The sequence below is a fragment of the Lissotriton vulgaris genome, chromosome 5 (genome assembly GCF_964263255.1).
Source record: "Lissotriton vulgaris chromosome 5, aLisVul1.2, whole genome shotgun sequence".
Lineage (NCBI taxonomy): Eukaryota > Metazoa > Chordata > Amphibia > Caudata > Salamandridae > Lissotriton > Lissotriton vulgaris.
In genome coordinates, this window is record NC_141693.1 from 1214407083 (window position 1) to 1214431325 (window position 24243).

The 24243-nt window shown below is 42.0% G+C and overlaps 1 protein-coding gene across 1 annotated transcript in view; it reads right to left on the reverse strand.

The window, feature by feature from the left end:
* LOC147712314 (solute carrier family 12 member 3-like) overlaps positions 1-24243 on the reverse strand; it is a 47378-nt gene that overhangs the window by 16367 nt on the left and 6768 nt on the right. The window contains exons 8-18 of the mRNA XM_086920311.1: positions 24082-24193; positions 21516-21646; positions 20178-20262; positions 18475-18632; positions 13544-13651; positions 11566-11689; positions 7487-7588; positions 6993-7148; positions 5830-5929; positions 3336-3447; positions 1947-2069 (exon numbers count right to left, since the gene is read on the reverse strand). Of these exons, the coding sequence (XP_086776437.1) occupies positions 1947-2069; positions 3336-3447; positions 5830-5929; positions 6993-7148; positions 7487-7588; positions 11566-11689; positions 13544-13651; positions 18475-18632; positions 20178-20262; positions 21516-21646; positions 24082-24193 (1311 nt within the window). The remainder of the gene's footprint in view (positions 1-1946; positions 2070-3335; positions 3448-5829; positions 5930-6992; positions 7149-7486; positions 7589-11565; positions 11690-13543; positions 13652-18474; positions 18633-20177; positions 20263-21515; positions 21647-24081; positions 24194-24243) is intronic.

Here is a 24243-nt window from a genome sequence, read left to right on the forward strand (position 1 = left end):
TCCACTGTCGGAGCATTTAAATGTCCGCACACCTAATGCCAATGCTGCTTAGTCTTGAATCGGCCTCATGGCTCTTCCATCCACTACCAAACATTCCCTGCCCTTTTATCTCACTCGTCCAGATTCCGCCTTTCTCCCTTTACAAAAGTTTTCTCATCCCATCATTAACAGCAGAGCGGCCTTGCCCTTCCACCTGTTTGTGACTCAGGAAGAGTGCCTGTCAGGCCGAGCGAAGGTCAGCCTGACAGGCACTCTTCATGGTCTGGTCAGGCAGCCAGACGCTGTACATGTGCTAAAGGAGCAGGTGCCTAGCTGCCTGAGTGAAATTTGCTGAGCTAAATAGTTCACAGTGACCTCCTCAACCCAGCAAAGTCTTCTTTGAGCCTCCTCATAATGACGAGGAGCAGCGTCTCTGATGGACTCAGACCTGGGTGCTTCAATTTTAAACTCTGGAGGGCCCAGGGCTGAGTGTCTATCATGAGGCTTGTCACTGAGTGGGGTGGGGTTAGCAGTCTCACTGACCCTATCCCTTTTAGACAACGAGAGGAGATGGCGTGATCTTCCTGCCACGAAGAAACAACTCCACCACTGTGGCCCTGTATATATTTTCTTTTAATGGTGGTTGCATGCATGTGTGTATGTATGAATGTTTGTGTATTTGTATGTACACGCATGCTGTGAATACGTGTGTGTGTGTATGTGGTGGTTGTGAGTTAACCCTGGGCGGGTAACTCAGCTCCGCCAGGGGAGTTTGCAGATTTTTACCTACTAGGCACTACGTTGAGAATACGGAGTTTAGGGAAAACTCCCTCCATCGCAGAGCGGATTTAGTAAGCCCCTCCACCTTCCCAAATTAATTAAAAATTAAAAAAGAAGGCCATTACCTGTGTGGTTGCCTCCTCCTCTGCTTGCCGCTCTCCTTCCTGCTCCTCGCCGCACGTCTTCTATGAAAAACTCTACTTTGTACGTCTTGAGAATGCAAGCATGCGCACACACAAGACGTACAACATCGGAGTTTTTTCCTAGAAGAAGGACTGCGAGGAGCAGGAAGGATAGCGGCCCGGCAGATGAGGAGGCAGCAACGCAGGTAAGTGCCTTCTTTTTTAATTTTTAATTAATTTGGGAGGGGGAGGGCGCAGAGTGTAGTGGAGCGGAGTTCCACTGAGTTTTTTTCAATCTCCGTGAAACTCTATACCAGCTCCGCCTGCCCTTAGTTGTGAGCATGTGCGTGTCCGTGTGAAAGGATGAGCGTGCATGTGCCTGCCTCACCTCTGTTGCACAATATGAGCCGCCATTAGGTTTTTCCATCTTTCTCTTCCTCTTTCTTTCCCCATACTACGTACCTTCTCTCTCACTTGTGATCAGTGTATTTTTCATTAAAATACATGACGGTCCCCAAAAATGAGTGCCAGTGGGCCCCACCGGCAACGACTGACTCAAATTAAGCACTGATGATGATGCTGACAATGATATTAATAATAATAATAACTCGCCTTTTTCTTATTAAGAATATTATCATTATTAGTGTTCTTATTATTATTACGTTATTAGAATGTCAATAATATCAACAGCAATAATAATGTTATGAGTATTCCAATAATATGGATTCTTCTTCTTCTTCAATTATTATGTATTATTTATTATTATTATTGTTATTATTATTATTATTATTATTATTAATAGTAATAATAATATTATTACGATAATCATCATCATCATCATCATCATTCTTACCATCATTACTGCTGTAGTTCTCCAGCAGATGCAGATGCACCACATGCATTCATATACTTATCTTTATTTAAATATTAATAATAATAATTATAACTTCAACAACAATAATAATAATAATAATAATAATAAAAGAAATATGTTGCTGTTGTTAGGACTGAGGTTGTTTTGATTATTACCCATCTGGATATCATTGGCATGGTAATCCTGCTTACCTGCATGAGGTTCCTGGCCCCCGCTCTCAGGTCCTCTGCGGTGATGCCGGTGTAGAAGGCGCGCACCTTTCTTTTATTCAGCCACTTCAGGTGCCCCTCAGGGTCAGTCACGTTCTGGCCACCCTATGAAACAGAGATCTGTAAGAACCACGGGCAGTGCATACAAGTACTTGTTGCTTCCTTTAGGAGATTGTGCATGCTTGGACCGTGCTTTGGGTTCTCTGGGCAGAAATAGTATCCAAGGGTGCAAATGGGTGTTAAATATTTAACATCTCGGTTGACCAAACTAGGGGTCACACATCCCATTGGTAGGACTCGCCATTTAAATGGATGTGCAAAAAACTATTGTCATGTCATCTAATAAATTATCTTAAAAAATGGCTAGACACTAATTGGCGAAATGCCTCCTTGTGTCCAGTAGAGCATGGCAGCCGCAACAACCAAATCAAAGAGCAATACTTATTACATCTGTTAAAAGCTAGGCTTACCCTAGCACAAGATAGGTGGGCGTCTCTTGACTGGCTCAAGCCTATGCAGCTCTCATTGACACCCACTCAATTGACTGCCAGTCACCTAAATAGGAGCACCATTTCAGCCCCAGGCACGGATCAATAACAGCCTTTTAAGTTTAAGCACTCATAGGACACCACTCCACACCCTACAATAGTCTCAGCCCCCACAATCTGCTGCAGCACCTCGTATCGCCCATCCCTAGATATTGTGTAACGAACCAAGCTTCTTTTCATGAAAGCAACAACCACAGAATCCGGGCTGGTCTTAAGACCAGGCACCTTGATTTAGGGGCATTTAGTTGTACCACACATGCAGCACCTATTAATCTTTCTAGCTCTTGTAACATTGAACTTACATGCCCATCCATTTGACCACGCACCACACACCCTGAAATGATCAGCCCCTATGGGACCTGATCCAACATAAGGTGAATTTGTACATTTGTAAGGCACACATTCAACCTGATAAATCTCCTGGCAAAGACATGTCGGTTGTTTATTATTACATAACTAAATGACAATCATGTTATCGATCTCAGAAGCATGACAAGCTGAGAACAGCAGCTGGGACTCAAGCCATTGATCATGAGTAGGTGCATTTGCCCACTAAACCACCAAAGCCGGCTTCCAAGTATGTCTAATCCTCTCTGTTGTCAAGACAAGCCCTGAACCACCCACTCAGCCTACTGCAAACTACAAGGCACTCAGATTGCCCCAAACCCCTCTCGAAATAGGACCCAGCCTATATCGCTATGAAAGCTGGGTGAAACAGCAAAGTCTCTGAAAGAGCCAAGTTTACAAAGTATCTGCACCATGCAAATTCCGGGGTGACAATTACAGGCTTTCATAAAATAATCAAGTTCTTCTCTTCACTTACCATCACCACATTTCCACAGATCATCAAGCTGGTATTTTTGGTAACTGTCCCAACAAAATCAACAAGTGCGGGTCGAAAATTGGGGGGTCCAGTGAGAACAAGGCATTGCGGCCTAGAAAAGAACAAGAACACACATCAGTGAAAGCTGTCCCCGGGTTGGGAGAAGGCATAAGTCTTTAAAAAAAAGCAGGGGACTAATCAAGTTAGGCAGTATGCAAGTGACATCACGGCGTGTGACATTACGGCAGGTAACATCACACATGGCATCAAAGAAAGTGACAGCACAGGAAGAGGTATCACAAAAAGTGACATCAGATCTTAAGACCTCCCACATATGTTTAGCAGGTCTTTCATGAGTGCATTTGAGCCCATTACGAGATTAAACAAATTAAAGCTGATCAGTACTCAAGCCTGTGACTTGAGTTCCCTACTTTATGGAATAAACAGCAAAAATGTGGATAAAGTTTGGTGTCTGATTACCTACAGTAAACAAGTGACAATTTGCTATAGGCTGGGCATGCTAAACTTGGTACCAAAAACAAAACACAGTTCTTGCAGTGCATTAAAAATAATAGAAACTGCAATTGTGAACAACAAAAACTACAAACTTTATTAACCGACCTAACATGCCAATTGCAGATTACACTTGATATCATGATCATGGCAAACAATATTTCCTTAGAAAACTACAGTAATAACTGGATATTTTGCACATATATTAGTTCAGACATTCTTGACCAAGCTATATTGTCACCAGTTGTTTAACAAAAGAAATTAGTAGTTATTGAGACATTTTGCATCATGGAATCGCTAACATGTGAGTAACAGAATCACTATAAAAAATCCAGTGTGTCTCGTATCATTTGTTGTGACGTACAGAAAGATCTACCACCCTAGACTAAGTATAATACACTTGGTGATGAAAAGTCAACCATCTGTTAACATAAGTCAATGGATTTCAAAGTGGAGGAGGAGGGCCAATGAGATCTATGAACATTAGGGAAGTAAGACATGGAACACCAAGACAGTTTCGTAAGGGTGTCATTATCAATTTTGATGTGCCCAAACCTCTTCCGTAGTCACTTGAAGTCACTGGTAGGCAGTTTATTGCCCTCAAAATAGGGTGCAGTTGTTCTGTAATCTCATTCCCACCATTTTCATTGTAGTCTTTGAAACCTTCTGACATGAGTTTTTACGTAAGAGAGAATCTCCTTCACAGGTCCATACACTAACACAAACTGCACAGAATCAAAATTACTTGTGTGTGTATTTCTATGAGGGGCCTGAAAGGAGGGTGTTTCTGCAGCCATAAATGTAGCCAAGGACCTTAGGTACATGGACAGCCAGCACTTATCGAGCATATGTAAGTTTTCCATGCCAGACCTAAGAGCATTGTTAACAACAAAGCTACCCTGTGTACTTGTGTGAAGATACAATTCACCGCAAATTTTGCAGCATCGATGTAGTAGGTAGGTGTGAGAAGGGAAAAGAACAATACCAACCATACCCAGGCAGGGTGAAACTTGTCAAATTTTAGCCCAGGAAATCCAGCACTTATTTCCAGAGCTACAAAAATGGCCATACCAACACTTTTGACATTCTGAAAATGCATGCATATCTCTTATATGCAGGGACTTAACAAAGTCAAAAGCATGCCTCTCATAAGTACCTGTAAAGTGATAACAAGCTTTGTGCCTTTGTTTCCCCTCCATTAGATTTGCATCTAAATATGCAGGTCTGGGTAGGTCCCTACCAGGATCTTTGAGCAAAAAAAAGCCTGATGACCCATTAACTTCGGCCTTTGTTTTGGGCTCAACTGGAAGCTGAATAGGATAGGCCCCTCGCTGCCTGCATGTTGCTGCTCGGAAGGAAAGCTGACAACATACAGGTGCTTCTGAATGTGTCCAAGTAACTGAAAATTACACCTAGATGAGTTCAGCATATTTCAGGGGGACCCACCTTCTTCACAGGAGGACAGCGTCCACCCTATGAAAATAGTGAGTGGACGCTGTCTACCCGAGTGTATCCCCCAACTTGAGCCTTGGTTGGGAGTCAGTGACCAGGGCAGCTGACTTCGGAACACAGCGATCACGGTTCAATCCCCAGCTCTTGCGGCAGCTCAGCTCAGCACCATGTGACTCTGGGCAAAAGCTCGCTAAATTTACACGACGGCCTCCAGAGCCTTGAGACCCGTAAGGGTGAGTAGTTTGCGCTTTACAAATACCGTATTCATTTATAAGACATAAAACTCTGCATTCTACGTTTATAAGATTTCAGTAACTTGCAATTTTCTTCGATTCATACAGTGTAATGATATGTATCTCAAATATTAAGCCCAGTGTACTACCTAGGCCTTCATTAATTAACAATAAAAGTTCGGTTGTACTTTCCAATCGTAACTTTATCTATATTGGACTGTGGGAATGTTCGCAATACTATAATGTTCAGTTGAATACAGTGATGTAGTGCCAGGCATACCTCAGCCTGCTCTTACCTGAAGTTCTTGACATGCTCCTCCACGCCAGTGAGATTCACCGAGTAGGTGAGTGCCATGCTGTAGGTGCCTGCCTGCACAGAGGAGCCCCAGTTCACATCTGTAGTAAGGCAAAAAAACAGAGAGTAAGAGGTCAGTAAAATGTTTAATATCTTTTTCTCACAGAAGACATATAAGAATAGAAGAACCTAAAGTGGGAATTGTGATTTGTAAAAGGAAAGTGTTGGCAAAAATAGACCGTTCTGCAGATAAGGATGAAATCAGTGAGGTGCTTCTGTGATCGTTCTAAAATGGTGGTCTTCAATGCAAGTCTAAGCAAAGGAGGAACTGGTAAGCTGTGCCTTATTGTAGGATCCACACAGTTCATGATGTCCTTGAGGTGGCTGCCAGCCTCTAAGCCTTAAGTGAAGAATAATAGCATTGAACAAAATGGAGGCGAGGCCTGACACACAACTCTTTTGCTCATCATTTGACCATCTACAATACAAAGGTAAAGCACCTGAGTGTCCAGATGGATCCTGACCTAGGAACTGGATGCCCATGAGCTGCTGCATTTTTAAAGAAACGTTGGTAAAACGCTTGCACGCTGTGTGAACAACCATACCACTCACTGTCTTTGATGGCTGCCTTCATGCCTAGTTATATATAACCCAAGATACTACACAAAGGTACACATTGTTACCAAATGCACTGTACCTAGATTGTCAAAATGCTATGGGATCGGTGCTTTATTTAAAATATGACACCGCTCAGTCACAGGAAGAGGCGTATTTTCATTCTTAGGAAAAGCCCTGAACCATTACACCAAGTCATGCCTTATTAAAAAAACAATATTACTAGGCCACATGTTTCATGGATGCAGACCTACCTGAGATCTGCTTCTGGCAGTGAGCACTCACACTCTAGACTTATTGGGTTGGAGGAACTGCAGGTCCATCATACTAGCCTCTCATCTTTAGAAATGTCCTGCATTGTCTATCATGAACCTATCTATCTATTGGGTTTTGGTATTACCCTTACAGTTGATCTTTTCTGTCAATTATGTTTTAATGTGTCCTCTTTGTGTTTAGCTGTTGCATAGTTGACTATCAAATGGCATTTGTAGGCAATTAAGCTTGAAATGCTGTTCTATGAATAGAATAATATCCCTTGATTTTGCTTACCTGGCTTCTTGTAGGTGACATATCCCAGAAGGAAGATAATAATGCCCACAGCAATGAGGGCTGCCCACCAAGTGAGAAGGAACATAATAACTATGGAGACTACTGCTCCGAACAGGGATGCCCATTTGCTGTAGAAACGGAAAGATGGTCTCCAGCCTGAAAAGGAAAAAGAAAAGTTTGAATGAGCTGAGGAAAAAAATATGTGCTCACATGACATGGTCAATAGGATGGATGGATGAATGGTTGAATGGATGGATGGATGGATGGATGGATGGATGGATGGATGGATGGATGGATGGATGGATGGATGGATGGATGGATGGAATGGATTTAATGGATAGACGGACAGATGGATGGATACTAGCATGAACGCTCTGATCAATGATCATGTGCACATGCATTGGAATTTCCCTTCTGTCTCACATGCAGGGTAATCCTCAGCTAACATACACACCTAATGATGTTGTTTGCTCAATAGTGTGCCAGCTACTTACCTGGTGAATTGGTGATAGTCGCATGGAAGCAGCTGAAATTGATGAGGGCATAAGAGCAGAGGAAAAAGTTGGAGATGATCGGAGCAATGGTATTCAGTTCAGCTGTAAACAAAAGATAAAGCATGTTAACATGTAACCAAACATTGAACAGCTGTGACTCCCCATTCTCTATGTGGCTGTGTGCATTTCCCCTCATCCATCGAATGCAGCAAGCTGTGCTATACATCTTTCGTCTTGGTCTGAGTAAAATGTCTATTCATGAGAGCTCACCAACTCAAATACTTTTTAGTCAGACGAACCTACTTTTTTGAAGTATGACATTATCAGCAGGGCCAGGGCAAGCATAGGTATCCTCTACTATTGAACTGTCCAACTTTACAAGGTATAACTAACCCTATGATGATGCTGCCACTGTACTGAAAGGCGGAGAATCAAGATATACCACCTCACGCCTGTGTACAGATATGAGGGTTTTTTAAGAAGGATTCACTATAGAATAGACCCTGGTTATATCAGACAAGCGGTCCGTTCTCCCCCCTTTCATTTTTGGGATATTCTTAAGTGTGACATTCACAACTCACCATTTTCCAATTATTATTCTTACTTGATGCTTTAAAAATCAAGACTCCCTAATGAGTGGGTGTGGTAATTTCAGAGCTTGGTTGGCCCATCCTATGCCACTGGCAACCCTCTCCCGTACGCTCACTAATTATGCACACCACCTCTTCCATGTCTCTCAATAGAGGATTCCCTTTATGGCGGACTGGATCCAGTAAAAGCTTGCTTAGGAGCGCTGATGGGCTGTCGTCCCCTTAGCGCCTGCACTGCTCGGTGTAAGCTTCTAATGGATCTAAATGTTTTCTCTGTAATTAGCAATTGACTTCTGCTAGGTGCTCAAGTAGGAGACCCTATGAGGAGGTAACTAAACAATTGGGTCCTGTTCAGAAAGGTAAATATAACAATTTATATTTACTCATGTGTATATTTACTACTACACCCAGCTGTAGCTGTACACTTTTTTTGAAGATTTACTCCTTGGTATAGACTTCCATGACGTCACCCCCTTAAATTGGGGTCGGAGCCTAATACAACAGGATTTACAAGTATAAAATTACTTTGAAACTTTGCAAACTTGGGTGACGGACACCACAACCAGGGCAGAGAATTCCCTGTGACGGAAAGAATTGGCAACATTTAAAAAAAATATTATTCTTTAAAAAGAAATCTAAAAATATTTAAATAGGTAAAATAACTGTAAATTAATGTAAAATATTTATTTTTATCCTGGATCTAATAAACTAAAATGGTACAACACATTAACTCATCAAATCAAATTAAATGTATATTAAATAATTAATTAACTTAAATGTATCAATATAATTGATACTTTAAAAAAACATTTAAAAAAATCCCATCCTCATTAAAATTTTCATTTCTATGTAACATCTAGTAAATTGTGCTAAAAATTATATTTGTAAATAAAAGTGTAAATGCAGAATACATTTTTATGTTAACATGGTTACATATTTAATTATTCCATATATATAATATATATTTGTACCACATATACAAACACACACACACCTATACATGTAATTTACATAAGCTTTCTTTTGAAATTACACTTGAACATGGATCAATTCCACGGAGCCCCAATATGAGGAAATGTGTGATTCTGAGTAGGTGAGGTACCTGTTCACAGTCTTAGTGGGGTGATGACTTTAAAGGTCTTGGTTGCATCACTTGCTTAAAGATCTTACAAGGCCACTTTTTCAAAAGTCATAGTGGGATTACAGGGTATAAGATCTTAGTAATGTCTTCTGTTTCAGAATCTGAGAAGCGTCACATTAGGCGGGTTGACTGAAACCATATATTTGAAGATTCTAGAGAAGTCATGTTCAGTGGTCCAAATAGAGTCACATTTTCAAAAGTTACAGTACAATCACATGCAGGTGATAGTGGGGTCACATATTAGTAGGCCTAAGTGTAATTACATGATCAAATAGCTCAGTAGAATCACATATGTGTTTCAGGGCCTTAGTATTTAGTACGCAAGAGATGAGCTTCTTGTTTTATAGTCCTCAACTAATCTGCAGTCTTTGACGGCGCTGACTATGCAATAGTGCTAGGAAAACCGGAACAATGAGAAGGCATCTTCAGGCCTATGGGTCAGTGGGGTCTATACTTTGTCACAAACTATGGTAAAGAAGTAAGAAGTAAGCTATGAATCTTCCACAGGCCCAGTGAGAATTGGTATTCCTCATACCTTTTTCAATATTTACATTAATCCCCTTGCATGCCTACTATTACTTCCACTACTTCCACTAGAGATGACATGCTTCCTATTCATGAGTCTCCCCTTGTCAGTTCTCTGCTTTAAAAGTATCCCAGAGGCCTCAGCACGCCACCTTGTACCCCACAAAGAAGAATATGATTTACATTTAGGAGATCTGTTTTATACGAACGTCATCTTTGCACCCCAAGTCAATGCGGTTCTCAAACATGTGAAGACATAGCTCTGTCTTCTTCAGAATAGCCGAACTTTTCTTCACACTGACCACAAAGCAAAATTGGCAAGAGCTCTTGTCTGGTATTTTTTACCAGCTACAACATCATCTACTCTGATCTCCCTAAAAAACTCATTACCAGGTTCAAATTATTTCGAAATCAGACATAATGACTATGAGCAAAAGCATGTTAAATCTACCTTTAAAATACCCCACTGGCCTCTGATGGATGTCAGAATTCAAAATGGGACAAAGGTTCTGGATATCTGCAAAAAACGGTCACCTTACTACTTCCCGACAAGAGACTTTCGCTTTTGCCCACTGAATCAGTCAAAGACCCTTTCAATAGAATGGAACACATGTAGATCAGAGGGGTAATGATGAGCTGGGTCTCTGGAACATCCTTACCCACAATTTGAGAGCTCAACACAAGGATCTGAAGTTTAGGAGTTTTCTGAAACCTAAATCTTCAAAAGTACATTCAAATGAAATCTACAACTCATGAGAGTTACCATTGAATAATTTCTAAAAGATCTTCCGACCTGACCCATCTGGACTCTAATGATCCCATCTAACTATGAAGTTGCATTTCCTATTGCTGCCAGTACTCTAAAGTAACCAAAAGGAGACCACTCAAATTACGTTCATATTTCACTATACTAATTCAACACTAATCCTTATGGGTTCCAGAGGAGCATGCTACTCGCCAAAAAAAGCGCTTCAAAACCCCATCATGGGTAGCAAGCGCTATATAAATACAAACCGCGTTCCCTCTACTATCCTGCCACCTACCCTTCTCTATGCAAATAACTGAATAACTTTTCCACCACTCTAATGACTTCAGATTTTGCTATACTAATTTTCAGCACTAATCCTTTATGAGTTCCGTAGTAGCGTGCTACTCTGCAAAAGAGCGCTTCAACACCCATCAGGGGTAACAGGCGCTATATGAATGCAAATATTTGTTCCCCTTCTATCTCTCCACTATCCTTCTCCCTCCAAATAACTGATTAATATCCACCATTCAAATTACTTTCATATTTCACCATACTAATTCACCACTAATCCTTTATGGGTTTCCGGAGTAGCTTGCTACTTGCCAAAAAAAAGCGCTTCAACATCCCATCAGGGATAACAAGCACTATATAGATACAAACCTTTTTTCATCTTCCATCCTTCTGCTATCCTTCTGACTCCAAATAACTGACTAACCTATTCACCACTTAAATTACTTTCATATTTCACTATACTAATTCAACACTAATCCGTTATGGGCCCCAGAATAGCATGCTACTGGCTGAAAAAGCACTTTGACGCCTCGTCAGTGGTAGTAAGCACTATATAAATGTAATTGCAATAGAATACAATTCAATATATGCATTATTTTCCGAGATGTGAGGCTATGAATTTTAACGTTTTGTTGGAGTCAATCAATTTGGCAGACACAATTGGATCTCAAGAGTGACTCCCTCAGCTTACTTCCAAACCGGAACTTCACAGCAGAGTAGTATATTTACACATCACCTGCACCTCATGCTCCACTTAGTGACTCATGTCCTGATTGATACTCACCAATGAGAATGAAGGCGATTGCGATGATGAAAGTCAGCACGTATCCTCGGATTGGCTCGTTGTTCTTTCCGTAGCCTTTACCAAAGAAGCCAATCACTGGGTAGAGTCTATCTGTGCACAGACACTGAAAGAGTAAACTAGGTTACTTATAGACAATCAGTGGTTCACAGCTTTAAACATTTCTACCCTCTCATAGGTCTTATCTAGAATTCATTCACAAGTGTTGCTTTGCTAAATATCTCCCACTTCTACCTTCTTCACGTTCACATGTCTCTGTCACAGACCTAACTCCTGGCCTGCCTTCCTGTTCGCAGAGTGAGAAGTGAGCAGTAAATGTTATAACGAATAAGGTTTAATACAGCTACAAGAAGCCTATTCATGCCTAAAAGAAATGCTGAAAACTCTAATTTGCCTGGAGGGTTAACTTTACTTTATCAAACTATTGCCGCCATGTGTCTTTCTCAGGAAGCTGCTGATAAATCTAAAGAAAATATTGTGTTTCCTTGTTTTCGATAACACCATTATGTCATCTCCTGATCACTTCGTGAAACACTGTAGCAGATACACAGTACATCAGCGTGAAGATTGCTGTGAAATGCAGTCTAGCAGTAGATGTCACAAGCGGTTCAATCTCTGGTGCTGTAGACAGTGTAGAGTGTAGTCATCCTGGTCAGACTAAATTAAGAGGTACATGTTTACTTGAACATTTTTGCAACTTTTTTTTAAATCACAGGGGTAGGCAAGACATCATTGCTGAGAACCGATGTATTCCAGTAGGACATTCACTCTGATGGCTTTACCTCTGTGCTTGTTCTGCTGGAATTCACCTACAAGAATGACCGGGCATTACTGGCTCCAGGGTTATACCCCGGGGTAAAGCTGAAGCTAAGTATCAGCAAACTTTCAGGTCCCATCCCCTGAAGCCTTACTAGACAGTGCTCAAGGCCAAAGAGATTAGGGCTATTTTACTATCTCCATTGTCTTGCTGCATGATTCTTAAAATTCCCGGGAGATGTTTAATTATCCTTGTAGGGTGTCAGTGTATGCTATGTTGCAATATTCAGAGAAGCATATCAATAGAGTTCTTGTGTGTTCAACGCTGTGGATGGTGTGCAGAACCAAACAACCCTTCTCAGAATGACAAATTGAAAAGAATATTTTTAGAAAGCAGATATCCATTGATGGAATTGGAAATCTGAGTCCGAACATGTACACAGGTTCTTTACTTTCAGCATATCTAATCCTGCTGCTTCTAGGACTTGTCGTCAATATGACTAGTGTCATTCAAATTGCCAAAATTGATTGAGTTTGTCCCCTCTAAAGCAGAGGTAGTCCTCAGACTTACAGAAGTAGATATGCCTGAAGCATATGGTGATCTTATTCTGAGGCTGCCTTACTTTGCAATATTGGATCTATATATTGTTGCTATATATTTTAAATAGAATACTTTTTTCCACCCCACAAAAATGTCTGATTACTTCTGTGGAAGACCCCTTTCAGCCGTCTAGTATATCCTCAATGCCTGTAACTCATATCTAAACATTGACAGAAGTCTCTCCTGCTTTTTCATTTCGCCTGATGACTTACACAAAATATTACAAATTAGGCTCACTGGTGATATGTAGTGTGATAGCACAAACTCCCTTTCCATCATTATCTAATGTTTGCACATGGCTTAGTTTCTTTTTTGCTCCCCAGAGCCTTTCATTTTTCTTAACCATAGATAGTTTCTTTCCTAGCTTTACTTCATTAATTATCCACATATTAATATTCAGAGGTTTGGGCATCTGGACAACTAAATGGCAGGCCTATTCTATTCTTATCTAAGTTCTGCTCCCCTTTGACTGTCACGGAATGTACCATAATTTATCTGCAAACAAAAACTAGCTGTCTCCATATAGAGATGGCTTCGACCTAATCTTGGCTCACTTCATCTGTGAGTAGAGGCTAAATTCACCGCTCCTCATTGCTGACTTACCTGGAATACTTTGGGTGCAGATACGAGGCATGCCAAAGCGGAAGAGAGGGTGGCTGCAAAAATGCCGGCGGTGATGAGCGGGCTAAAGGCTGACACCATGCTCATGGCCTGTGGAGAGAGGGTGAAGTACCTTAGGGAGAACGTTCAACATATAGAAACACATGCAGAATGAGCTTCACCTATCAGGATATTAACACAGCAATAGGGCAGCACTCCTCCCTCATACTCACAACCTCACAAATTGCAGGAACGGATTCATACTCTGCATTGACCTCCAAGAACTGTCAAAACTCACCATTTCCAGTGATATTCAATCACTTAGAACCATACCGGCCTTCAAAGAAGGAACAACCAAGCACCACATTCAAACACCTAATGCAAGGAGAATTGATCTTAACAGTCCATGAACTCGATTATCAGACCCACCATTATATTTTTATATGTAGGAATCAAGAAACTGTTAGTCAAGACATTTAGAGAGTATTTGCAATAGACACAAATGGTCATGTAGATGCCTTGCTGCACCACAAATGGACCCTAGTCTTACAGTGTTTGGGCGGGTAAAATGAACTATAATGATCGTTGGCAAGGAACGAATTGTTAGGGACATTTTCTCAGAAGGTACTGGGTCCATATTCAAATTTCTACCCACCACAGAGTAAATGCTGCAGGGAGGACATGTACAAGGTATCTGGTTCAACTGTAATTTCTATTTTGATCCCACCTACCGCAGCATAGAGCATGGGGCAGTAAGTAAGTCCTCTTCATCCATTGGGTCTCTTTAACTTTGTGTGATGGCATTTTGCCCAATCCCTTCTATAGATCCGCTAAAAAGAAGCCCACCTCACTGCCAGGGCTGGTTGGACAATACTTCGTCACATATTTTTACAATCCTGTCCTTATCATTTTGTTTAATTTAGTGTACTATGTGTTCAAACTATGTCTTCAGGTTACAGTAACTTGAAGTCAATAGTACCTTTTCTTTTCACCAATAAGAATCCTATTTCCCTGTAATGTTCATTAAACAAAAAATGGGTAATTATACATGTTCTAAGTTCATCAGTCTGTTGGTACCTTTGTTGCTCTGTTACATTATTTGTTATTTTTGCTAATTTTTATTCATTTTATTGCAATGTTGTGGCTATCACTTTAGTCAGCGGCATGTTTTGCTCATTTTCTTTTTGTAGCATATACTTGTACAGAACAACCATTTCACTAGCTTGCCACGACCACGTGTATTGACTTTGCCAACGTTTGTTGTAAGGTAGTCAACCGATTAGAGGGTCAGAAGACCCATACAACCATTAATTCCTGCTCCACCTGTAGTTTTTTCTCATGATTAATTTGAGAAGTATTTTTATCTGATGCAGGGTAGCAACTTTGTACATGCAGGAACTACTGTCCGTTAGAAGGTATGTTTCATGTTTTGAGTGGAAGATTTATCTTGTGTTCAGATAGCTTATGGATTTGCGGTACCTGCAAGATTAGGTGCCCCATTTATGTATTGGCGAAATGTTTACTTCGTAGCAATGGAGCATACCGCCAATATGAGGTTCAGCAGCACATTTTAAATGTGAGCAAACCTTCAATTTAGCCACTGCAGAGACTACTCTAGGGGAGTAAGAGCCATTGGAGAAATGGCAACATGTCTACCCGCCCAATTTAATGGGTAGACAGGTAGTCATTTTTTATTGTTTCTTACCTCCAGGTAAAGCCTGGCAGTAAGAAACAGTAAAATTGTTAAAATTCTTTCCTCCCCAGGTGAGAAGACTTCCAAGGAGAAGGGCGCTTTATAGTTTTTCTTTTAAAAAACAAAATCCTATTTTGGCATTTTCTTTTTGAAAAGAAAAAAAAAGAATACTATTTGCTTCAGGCCTCCATGTTTCCGACATTTATTTATTTATTTATTTATTTATTTATGTAGCAATTGGTAAAGCGCGAACAGCTACCCCCAACGGGGGTGTCCCGGCGCTGAAAACATGTGAAGTCAGAAAGGGTCAGTCAGAGAATTCCGCAAGGCTAGATCAGAGAAAAGAGCCAGGTTTTAAGTTTCCTGCGGAACACAGACTCAGATGAAAGGAATCTGAGTTCCTCTGGAAGTGAGTTCCACAATCTGGAGGTGGCTACGGCAAAACCCCTACCACCTGTGCGAGCCAGACGGAAGCGTGGGCAAAACATAAGGCGAAGATGGTTGGATCTAACATCCCTTGTTGCAAGAGACAGCCTGATTCTGTGCCTTAAGTATGCCGGGCCACGACCATTGAGAGCTCTGAAGGCAAAGACCAGGGCCTTAAACTGAATGCGATATCTCACAGGTAACCAATGTAGTTTGGCCAGATGAGGTGAAATCGAGTGGCGATAAGGGATGTTACAAATCATCCGGGCCGCCGAATTCTGCACTGTTTGCAGACGGTTAATGAGATACGCAGGGGCACCGACATTCAAACTATTTGAGTAATCCAGATGGGACGTAATTAGGGCGTGCACTACTGTTCTGCGGGACTCAAAAGGCAAGAAAGGGATGATTTTTTTAATCATTCGGAGTTTTCCAAAGCAGGATGATGAAACCTTATTAATTTGAGTCTTGCAGGAAAGAGCTGTGTCAAATTGAAAGCCCAGATTACGGGCAGCTTGAACAGGCACCGGAGGGGGATTAAGTTGAGATGGCCACCAAATATTGGAAGGAATAGTAGATTTTTGATTAAAAAATAACACCTCCGTCTTGTCGGTATTTAATTTTAGATTGTTGGTAGACATCCATGAAGCGATGTTAACCAGACAGAGGCGAAATCGGGCCAGGGAGCTGTCAGAGTGCTCCTTGAAGGAAAACACAAGCTGAGTGTCATCAGCATAAAAGATCACTCTGACGCCCCAAGATTCAACCAGCTCTGCCAATGGCCTTAGGTACACATTAAATAAAAGAGGACTAAGGGCAGATCCCTGCGGAACCCCCCATCTCAATGGTTTCTTTGTGGAAACAAAGGGTCCGAGGGAAACCTGTTGAAACCTGCCTGACAGGAAAGATTTCACCCAGGCCAGGGGAATTCCTCCAATGCCCACCTCCTGAAGGCGAATCAGTAGAGTGTCATGTGAGATGGTATCGAATGCTGCGGATAGGTCGAGGAGGACCAACATGGCCTCTTCTCCCCTATCCACACATTCGCGAATAGATCCAGACACTTCCAACAGAGCTGATTCTGTACTAAAATCAGGCCTGAATCCTGACTGGGTGTCGTGTAGGAGGTGGTTAGTTTCTAAATATTCAGACAGTTGCTCTTGTACCTCTTTCTCTAACACTTTTGCCGGCTTGGGGAAAAGTGAAATGGGATGGTAATTGTTGAAGCATAATGGATCAGCACCTGTTTTTTTAAAAATTGGTATCAGCAGTGCCTGTTTCCACAAAGAGGGGAAAAGGCCTGAATGCAAAGAAGAATTCCAGATTTCTAACAAGGGCTTAATCGGTAATGGGGCTAAGTCATTCAAAATATGACATAGCACTGTAGCAAACAATAAAACCCATTGCCTTCCAATGCCTTTATAAATGACTGCCTGCTTGGTATTCATTTATAAATTAAGCGAACAGCCTCTCCACCATGTAGATGGAGACATTTACTCCATCCCTGTGGTAGACCCACCAGCCATCCTTCCAGATATAAATCTGCACCATGTTCTCATATTTTTATTAATTATGGTGCTATTACTTTTGTATTTGGTAACGGCTAGTGAGAAGATGTATATTTTTTACCCTGAAAATTTTTTAATGATGAAATGTTACTTTTATGGTTTTCTGTCATGTGAACCGAATAAAGTTTTATGATGATGAATGCATTATTGTACTAAGAGGCAATATCTTTTGTATTTATCTGAGTATCTCTCTTACCTGATTATGTAATTGGAGGCTATGCTGGAGTTTCCCCCCCTGTGAGGAGGTTTCATTAGTGTAAGTTAAGAGCGCTCTTTCAGCAGCTGTCCATGGTTAATGAGCTCATGGACCTGGATCTTTTATTCATGCTCTCGTTTGCTCAATCTCAGTACCTGGCAGAGGGTTTTACTGCCCCTGTGACCCTCTGGCACAAGCTTCGAGGTGAGAGGTGCTCTTACTTGGTAGTCAGCAGCGGACATGGTCATACTAACTCCAGCCTGTGCAGGGGTGTATAATGCTTTTAGTTTAATAGTGCTCTTCCAGCAGAGAATAGCCAGGCCATGCATGAATTGCTGTTCCTCTGAAGCTAAGGCCCTGCATACATGTAGGCGGGGTAATTCTCACTTCTGCGGGAACCTCTGTTTGTGCATCATGAGTTTTGAGGACTTTATTTCACCTGGTATTCACCAGATGTGAAACAGACCACACCTTAAAATGCTGCCGGTCAAACCTGCAGGAATTTAACAGCTGTAAAAAAATCAATAGCTACCTGCGCATGAGGATTTTGTAACAGAAATTACCAACATTAGTATGTTGTGTCTTATTTTTGTGGATTGAAATTGTAATAAGCAATAATATAATAATTTCTAAATACTAAACCCCAGGGTATCAGATTTTATAGGGTTTGATGATTATCGTTCACCCTTCTAGGGCAACCGCTTTCAGGGTTTTAATTGACTGGTGCTCCCTCTGTGACTGGGGTCATCAGAGAGCCCACTCCCTTCTTAATCTTGGACACAGGCATCTAATTGGTGGTGTTCTTACCAGGGAGGACTGAGGCTCTTCTCTGTGAAGATATATATCAAGCATTTAATTCAGTGGCGCTCTTGCTTGCTGGAGACTAACGAGCCCCTGTGTGAACTGTCACCCCTGCACCAGAGAAGTTAAGTCTTTTGATTTTCAATGAACTACTCTCTTCTTGCACCTGGTGATGGCCAAGGAGCCCACACACCACAGACTTACCGACCCTGAGTCGCTGACACACGCTTTCATGGAATGGCCGCATTACCTGGTAGTGGTTTGCAAGCCCATACTTGCAGGTCTGGCTTTCACTGCACTCTGTAAAATTCCAGCCATAGTAACAGCTGAGTCCCACACAGCCTTCTGTTTCGTTAAAGGAGATGGTGTCGTTGAGGTCACCAGAAGCATCACGCACCACACAGGATCCTAAAAGCACAAAGGAAGTCAATGGCAAGCTACTGACATCCCACGCTGACTGAATTAGCAGTTTTAATTAATGACATTAATTTTTATCATGGACATGCTTGGAGTGATTACACATTCAGAAACTGAGCGAAACATGAACATGGACACAGTAATCTATTGATATCACCATGGTATTCATGGAGCGGACAACTAAGCTAGGGATCTGCATGAATGTGCATAGTGCACATTTAGAGAGAGCTATGGTAGGCTGGACTGAGAAAAGTGTAATTTGGGGTAATTTTGGGAAACCTTTCGATAAATTCTGAACAACTGTTTATCGGTGTCCCACTGGGGAGAGAGAGAAAGCAGATGGTCCGGTCCAGAAGATAAAACAGACACTCAAAGCAGCAGTCTTTCAGCAAAGAATTGAAGGGGCGCACTGGAAACACGGTATTGTAGGATTCCCAGATATCAGCAATCGCAGCTGCTGCCAATATCCAGTGGGAGGGCGACAGACCAGCAGCAGTGGAGGTGGGGGGGGTTAAATAAATCAATAAAAAGTTACCTGATCCTGTAGCCACCTCGCGCTTAGGTGTTCCTTCTCACCTGCTGCTCTCGGCAGTTCCTAGGGCAGACTCCCCAACCAATCCAGATGCTGCTCTCCTACAATGAGAGCAGAGCCTGGATTGGCCTGAGTGGGCTGCATGGATGCTCCGCTCAGGCACAGGGAGTCTGGCACGTTTCTCCACCCAGTTGAAGAATACAATCCAGTTAGAGAAATTACTGTTTGGCCGGCCTGGTACGGCTGGCCGAACAGACATGCACAGTTAGAAGTGCACAACCACTCCTCCCTGTGACCCCCAGCCCCGCTCCCCACACACTCTGCCTCAGAGCCAGCAACTGACAAATAAAACGATAGTAACTTGTTGTTTTATTTTTCAGCTGCTGGCTCTGAGCCAGTGGTGCAACTCACTCCTCCGCCATTGTGGAGGTGCCGCTGCTGGATATCAGTATAGCCGAATCTATAGTTTTACAGTTATTAAGCATGGTTGCTTTATGCAAGATAAATCAATGAGTATACTGGTGGCTTAATTTACTCTAAATTACGTTTGGATTGGGAAACACACACTTAAATTCTATCATTCGACAATCATCAGGCCAAATTATTGACAAGAAAGCTTAATGAGTGTTGGGAGAAGAAAGTGAGTGAAGAAATTGAGCAAAAAGCAAGCGAGGCTCACCTAGAAATATTCATTGAGAAAGAATGCAGATGGCCTACAACTAACTATAGTGATCATTTATACAACACACAAAGTTGATAATCACTTGCTGATTATCCTGTATTTCACTTACTACAATTCAGGAACATTTGTTGACATGAGCACATGCATGTAGTTAAACCCACTTTAAAATGGATTTTCTTACTTCATTACTGACTGTGGTCTTAACAAAAGCTGCCTAAGAGAGTACGTGCCTTGTAGTGCTGCTTTCACCCCACACACTAATCTGAAATGTACAGGTTCAGCCATCTTCACCGTGATGTCAGTAGTGGGAGATAGATCTTACCTATGGTTGCTGAGATGATCAGGTAGCTTACGGTGGTCCAGAAGATGGCCATCAGAGTCCCCTTTGGAATGGCTACTGCAGGGTCCTACAATACAAGAGCGGAGACGGGCGATCAGCATGAGGTGAGTGTTTCGATGGTTGCCCTCCAAGGCTACGGAGAGTACAGAGGATCAAAGAAGGCGGACCCAGTGCTATTGAGTTGGTCATGGCACCCATGGCACTGGCAGATACAGGTCAGGGAAAGAAAGATAGACAGTCTTTCTAGTGAAGGCTCCGCTGTCTCAGGTAATGCAGGGTTATGTTAAGGTCGGGAAACCATTTTATGAAATGACGTAGGACAATATCAGGCCTCTCCTCCAGCTCCTGTCTTAACTTCAGCTGAGTGATCCCCTTCCGATCCATGGAGCAGGCCTGGATACAGTGCCCGACCCTCAGACTAATTTGAATATATAGAAAAGTTCTGAGCTGGGATGGTGCAGTGAGCTAAAAAACGGTGATGGATCAAGCCCTGATCTTTGGACTAGGTAAGAGTGGTCTGCTGAATTCAGACACTCTGTTCATCACCACCCCCTTTTCTGAATCATTTTTGTCCACCATAAGCATGGAAGGGTATACTCAGATGTGAGTCCCTTGCTCATTGCACCATCAGGATTCAAGCAAGCCGGGCCGAAGATGGCTGAAATGCCAGAAACTGGTCCCCGGAAGCTTGTTTCTTTCCCAGTATAAGAATTGGCTTGGTAGTTTGGTCTGCCCTGTTCCCATGATGCACTGGGCCAGGGTCAGACTAATTTGCATATAGCCAAGTTCTGAGCTGGGATGGTGCAGATAAAACGTTGATGGATCAAGCCCTGATCTTTGGACTGGGTAAGAGTGGTCTGCTTAATTCAGACACTCTGTTCATCACCACCCCCTTTTCTGAATCGACCCTCAAGGTCAGCACCACTCCTGCGCTGTACTTAGTCACCATGATAAGAACCCAGAAATAATTTGTATATACAAGCATGCAAATAGGTATCAGAGGGGTTCGACAAGAAGACCACACGCAGGGTAATTATCAGGCTGGAAAATGACTTTATGAGTACTGAAGAAAGCAAAACATTCAGCCCCCACTGCAGTATAGACAACACTGGCAGGGTAATTATAGGGCTGGGTGAAGATTTGAAGGGCTTAAAAAGAAGCGACAAAGCAACCTCTCTGTAGCATTACAATAAGACCTAAACTTGCTTTCACTGTCATACAGGGATGAGTCAAAGGGTCTGACTGCTAAAGACCAGTTACAAGTTCAGACAGGAAAAGCCCCCATGATAGCGGATTCAGAAGAAGTTAACCTCTGCTTACCTTTAAGTCTCCAGAAATGTTGGCACCAGCCAATATCCCAGTGGCTGATGGGAAAAAAATGGAGAACATGCCAAAGAAACTTCCTGTCTCGCCTCTCCAGTTAGGAACAATATTCTCTAAAAAGATGGACCCTGTGGTGAAAAGAAAAGACTAATGTGGTCATGATACCCATGAGTCTACGTCTGCACAGTTTGAGGAATACAACAGCTGAGATGAAGTGTGCAATAATTAAACAGGTATAGCATCAGCAAGCTTCCAAAGGAGAAAAATGTACAAGAAATAATGTAGGAACTATGGGAACCAAAATAATGGAACACAAATATTTAAAGAAAAAACACACAGATAAAAAGTAAGCTATGGTTCTGGTCTAAATGCATAAACTGAAATTCGCCAGTTATCAAAGGACTTAACACATGACATAACCAGCGCGGTCTGCCATGTTGGTATTTTCATATCTGTTTCTGTATGTTTGTACTATTTTGCAACTGGTGTAATGAGCATAATGGGTGGCACTGGTTATAGCATGCGTGGAGTGCGTTGATAACCATAACTGGCAAAATTAAGTAGATTTACACATTTGAGTCAGAAACGTACCTCCCTTTTCAACTATGGTTTTTTCAATTAATTTCTTTGTTTTTTATTTTTTTGTTTCATTTTGATCCCATAGCGGTCACAGGCTTTGGCCGTGCACAGTTGGGGGCTGAGGAGGGCTGATTGAGTGTGCATCCCAACTGCACAAAGCTTTTGGCCATGTGCAGCTGGAATTGGGTGCAGCCCCCTATGTGCATGGACTTTGGCCATGCTGAGCAGGAGTTGGGTGAAGGGTTGGCCTGTGGCAAGGTGCAGTGGCAAGTCACTGTGGATGTCTAGACCCTGCTCTGCCTACTCTTTGCTTGTGTGTGCAGTGAGGATTTAACAAAGGCCTTGGTGTGCAGCAAGGCACCATGATTACACCGCCATGTGTCCCCAATCCCTGCTGTGAAAAGTCTTTCTCTTCATGCAGTGGGAGATGGGCACCCAATCCTTCCTGTGTACAACCTTCAACCGTTTGCAACAGGGTTGGGCTCAGAGCTTGGCCTGTAGCATGCACTCTGCCCAACCTGCTCTGGGTGCCAAAGCACTGACTTGGGGGCAGAGTCTGCCCTGTGACCAGGCCCTGAACTAAAGCTGCAGCCGGTCACTACCTCCTGCCATCCAAGCAAAGACAGACACTCATTATAAAGTTAGTCTTTGCTTGTGATTTTGTTTTACACAACCTGAAACTCAGAAAAGACATGCAAGTCAGGCACAACATTTCAATCGATTGCAGCAACTGGAATGATCAATTTCAAGTTACCAGGTTTCCTATGACTCTGGAGTCACGCGCCATTTTTGGAATTGTTTTCTCTTCAGTGCCTTATATTATTCATGCAACTGATTATCTCTGACCTCTGCATGTGAATTCTGTCATTTGTCACTGTTTTAGTAACTTGATAGAGTTTTGTGGTGTTTGAACATTCTTATCCCCCTAATTTTTACTGTGCATTTATTTATGTTTTATCTTACTGAGAGCAATAGTGTGTCCCATCACCGCTAATAACACCCTGTGTTTCAAGATATGGTTTATGATTGGCGTCCATCCTTATTGGTCCCATTTATGGCAGTGTATACATTTTTTCCTCGTTAACATGAATGTGTTTGTATTTTTTTAGTGTCTTTTTAACAACTGCTTTTATGGATTGCAATGATCCGAATAAAGATTTATTTGACTTGGCTCTGGAGTCATGTGTCATTTTTGACACTGTTTTTTCTCCTGTGCCTCATGTTATTCATGCAACTGATTACCTCTGAGATATGCAAAGTGTTAACCCTTTAAATCCGGCACTGCACCTTTTTAAATGCTAAAATCTCAAAAACTACTAAACAAATTTACACCAAACCAGCAAAAGCATGCTTTCTTAGTAAACTATATTGTGTTATATTATGTCATGTCATGGTACTTGTGTTACATTATGTTACTTTATTTATGAAGCACAATTTGCCACCCCTACTGGATATCCTGGTGGTCCCCATCTACGGTCTACTACTGTTCCAATTTGGATGTAAATCAATTTAGCCGTTTGGGCTGTAGGCATGACCAAAGTTTCCTATAACAGTGCATATCCTTATGAAGTGTGTCATTCCAAAACACAGTTGAAGTAATAGATTGGCAAACGTCATACAAATCCATGCAAGACTCAAATGACTGTAGAGAAATCAAACCTTCTCAATGGAAACACTGAATGATCCATAACTGCATAGTGGGGATGCCACTGTGTAATACACATGTCTGTATGTGTGTGTGTGTGTGTGTGTTGCACGTTTATACACACACACACTGAAGGCAGGATAGGGAAGAGTAGGTCTCTCTAGTGTTCATAATTTCCATGTCAAATGGAACAATCAGACTCAACTTAGCCTAATGCTCAGTCTTTGACCTCACCAGATTACCCGTGGAGCACTGTAAACAGAGAAAGAGGAAGGATAGGCACCAAGTCAGAGTGATCAAGGCGAGTTAAAGCCAGAAGGCTGCAGCAGAGTCACTTACCTTGGTAACCAAAGAATCCCCTGGATTGCTTCTCCTCGCTTGCAGGTATCACAGTTCCCACCAAGTAGCTCACAAAGGACACCAAGATGACAAAGAAGAAGACCACCTGAGCCTGGAGGAGCAAGGGTAACAAATACTTCAAGACCAAGCATTCGAAAAATA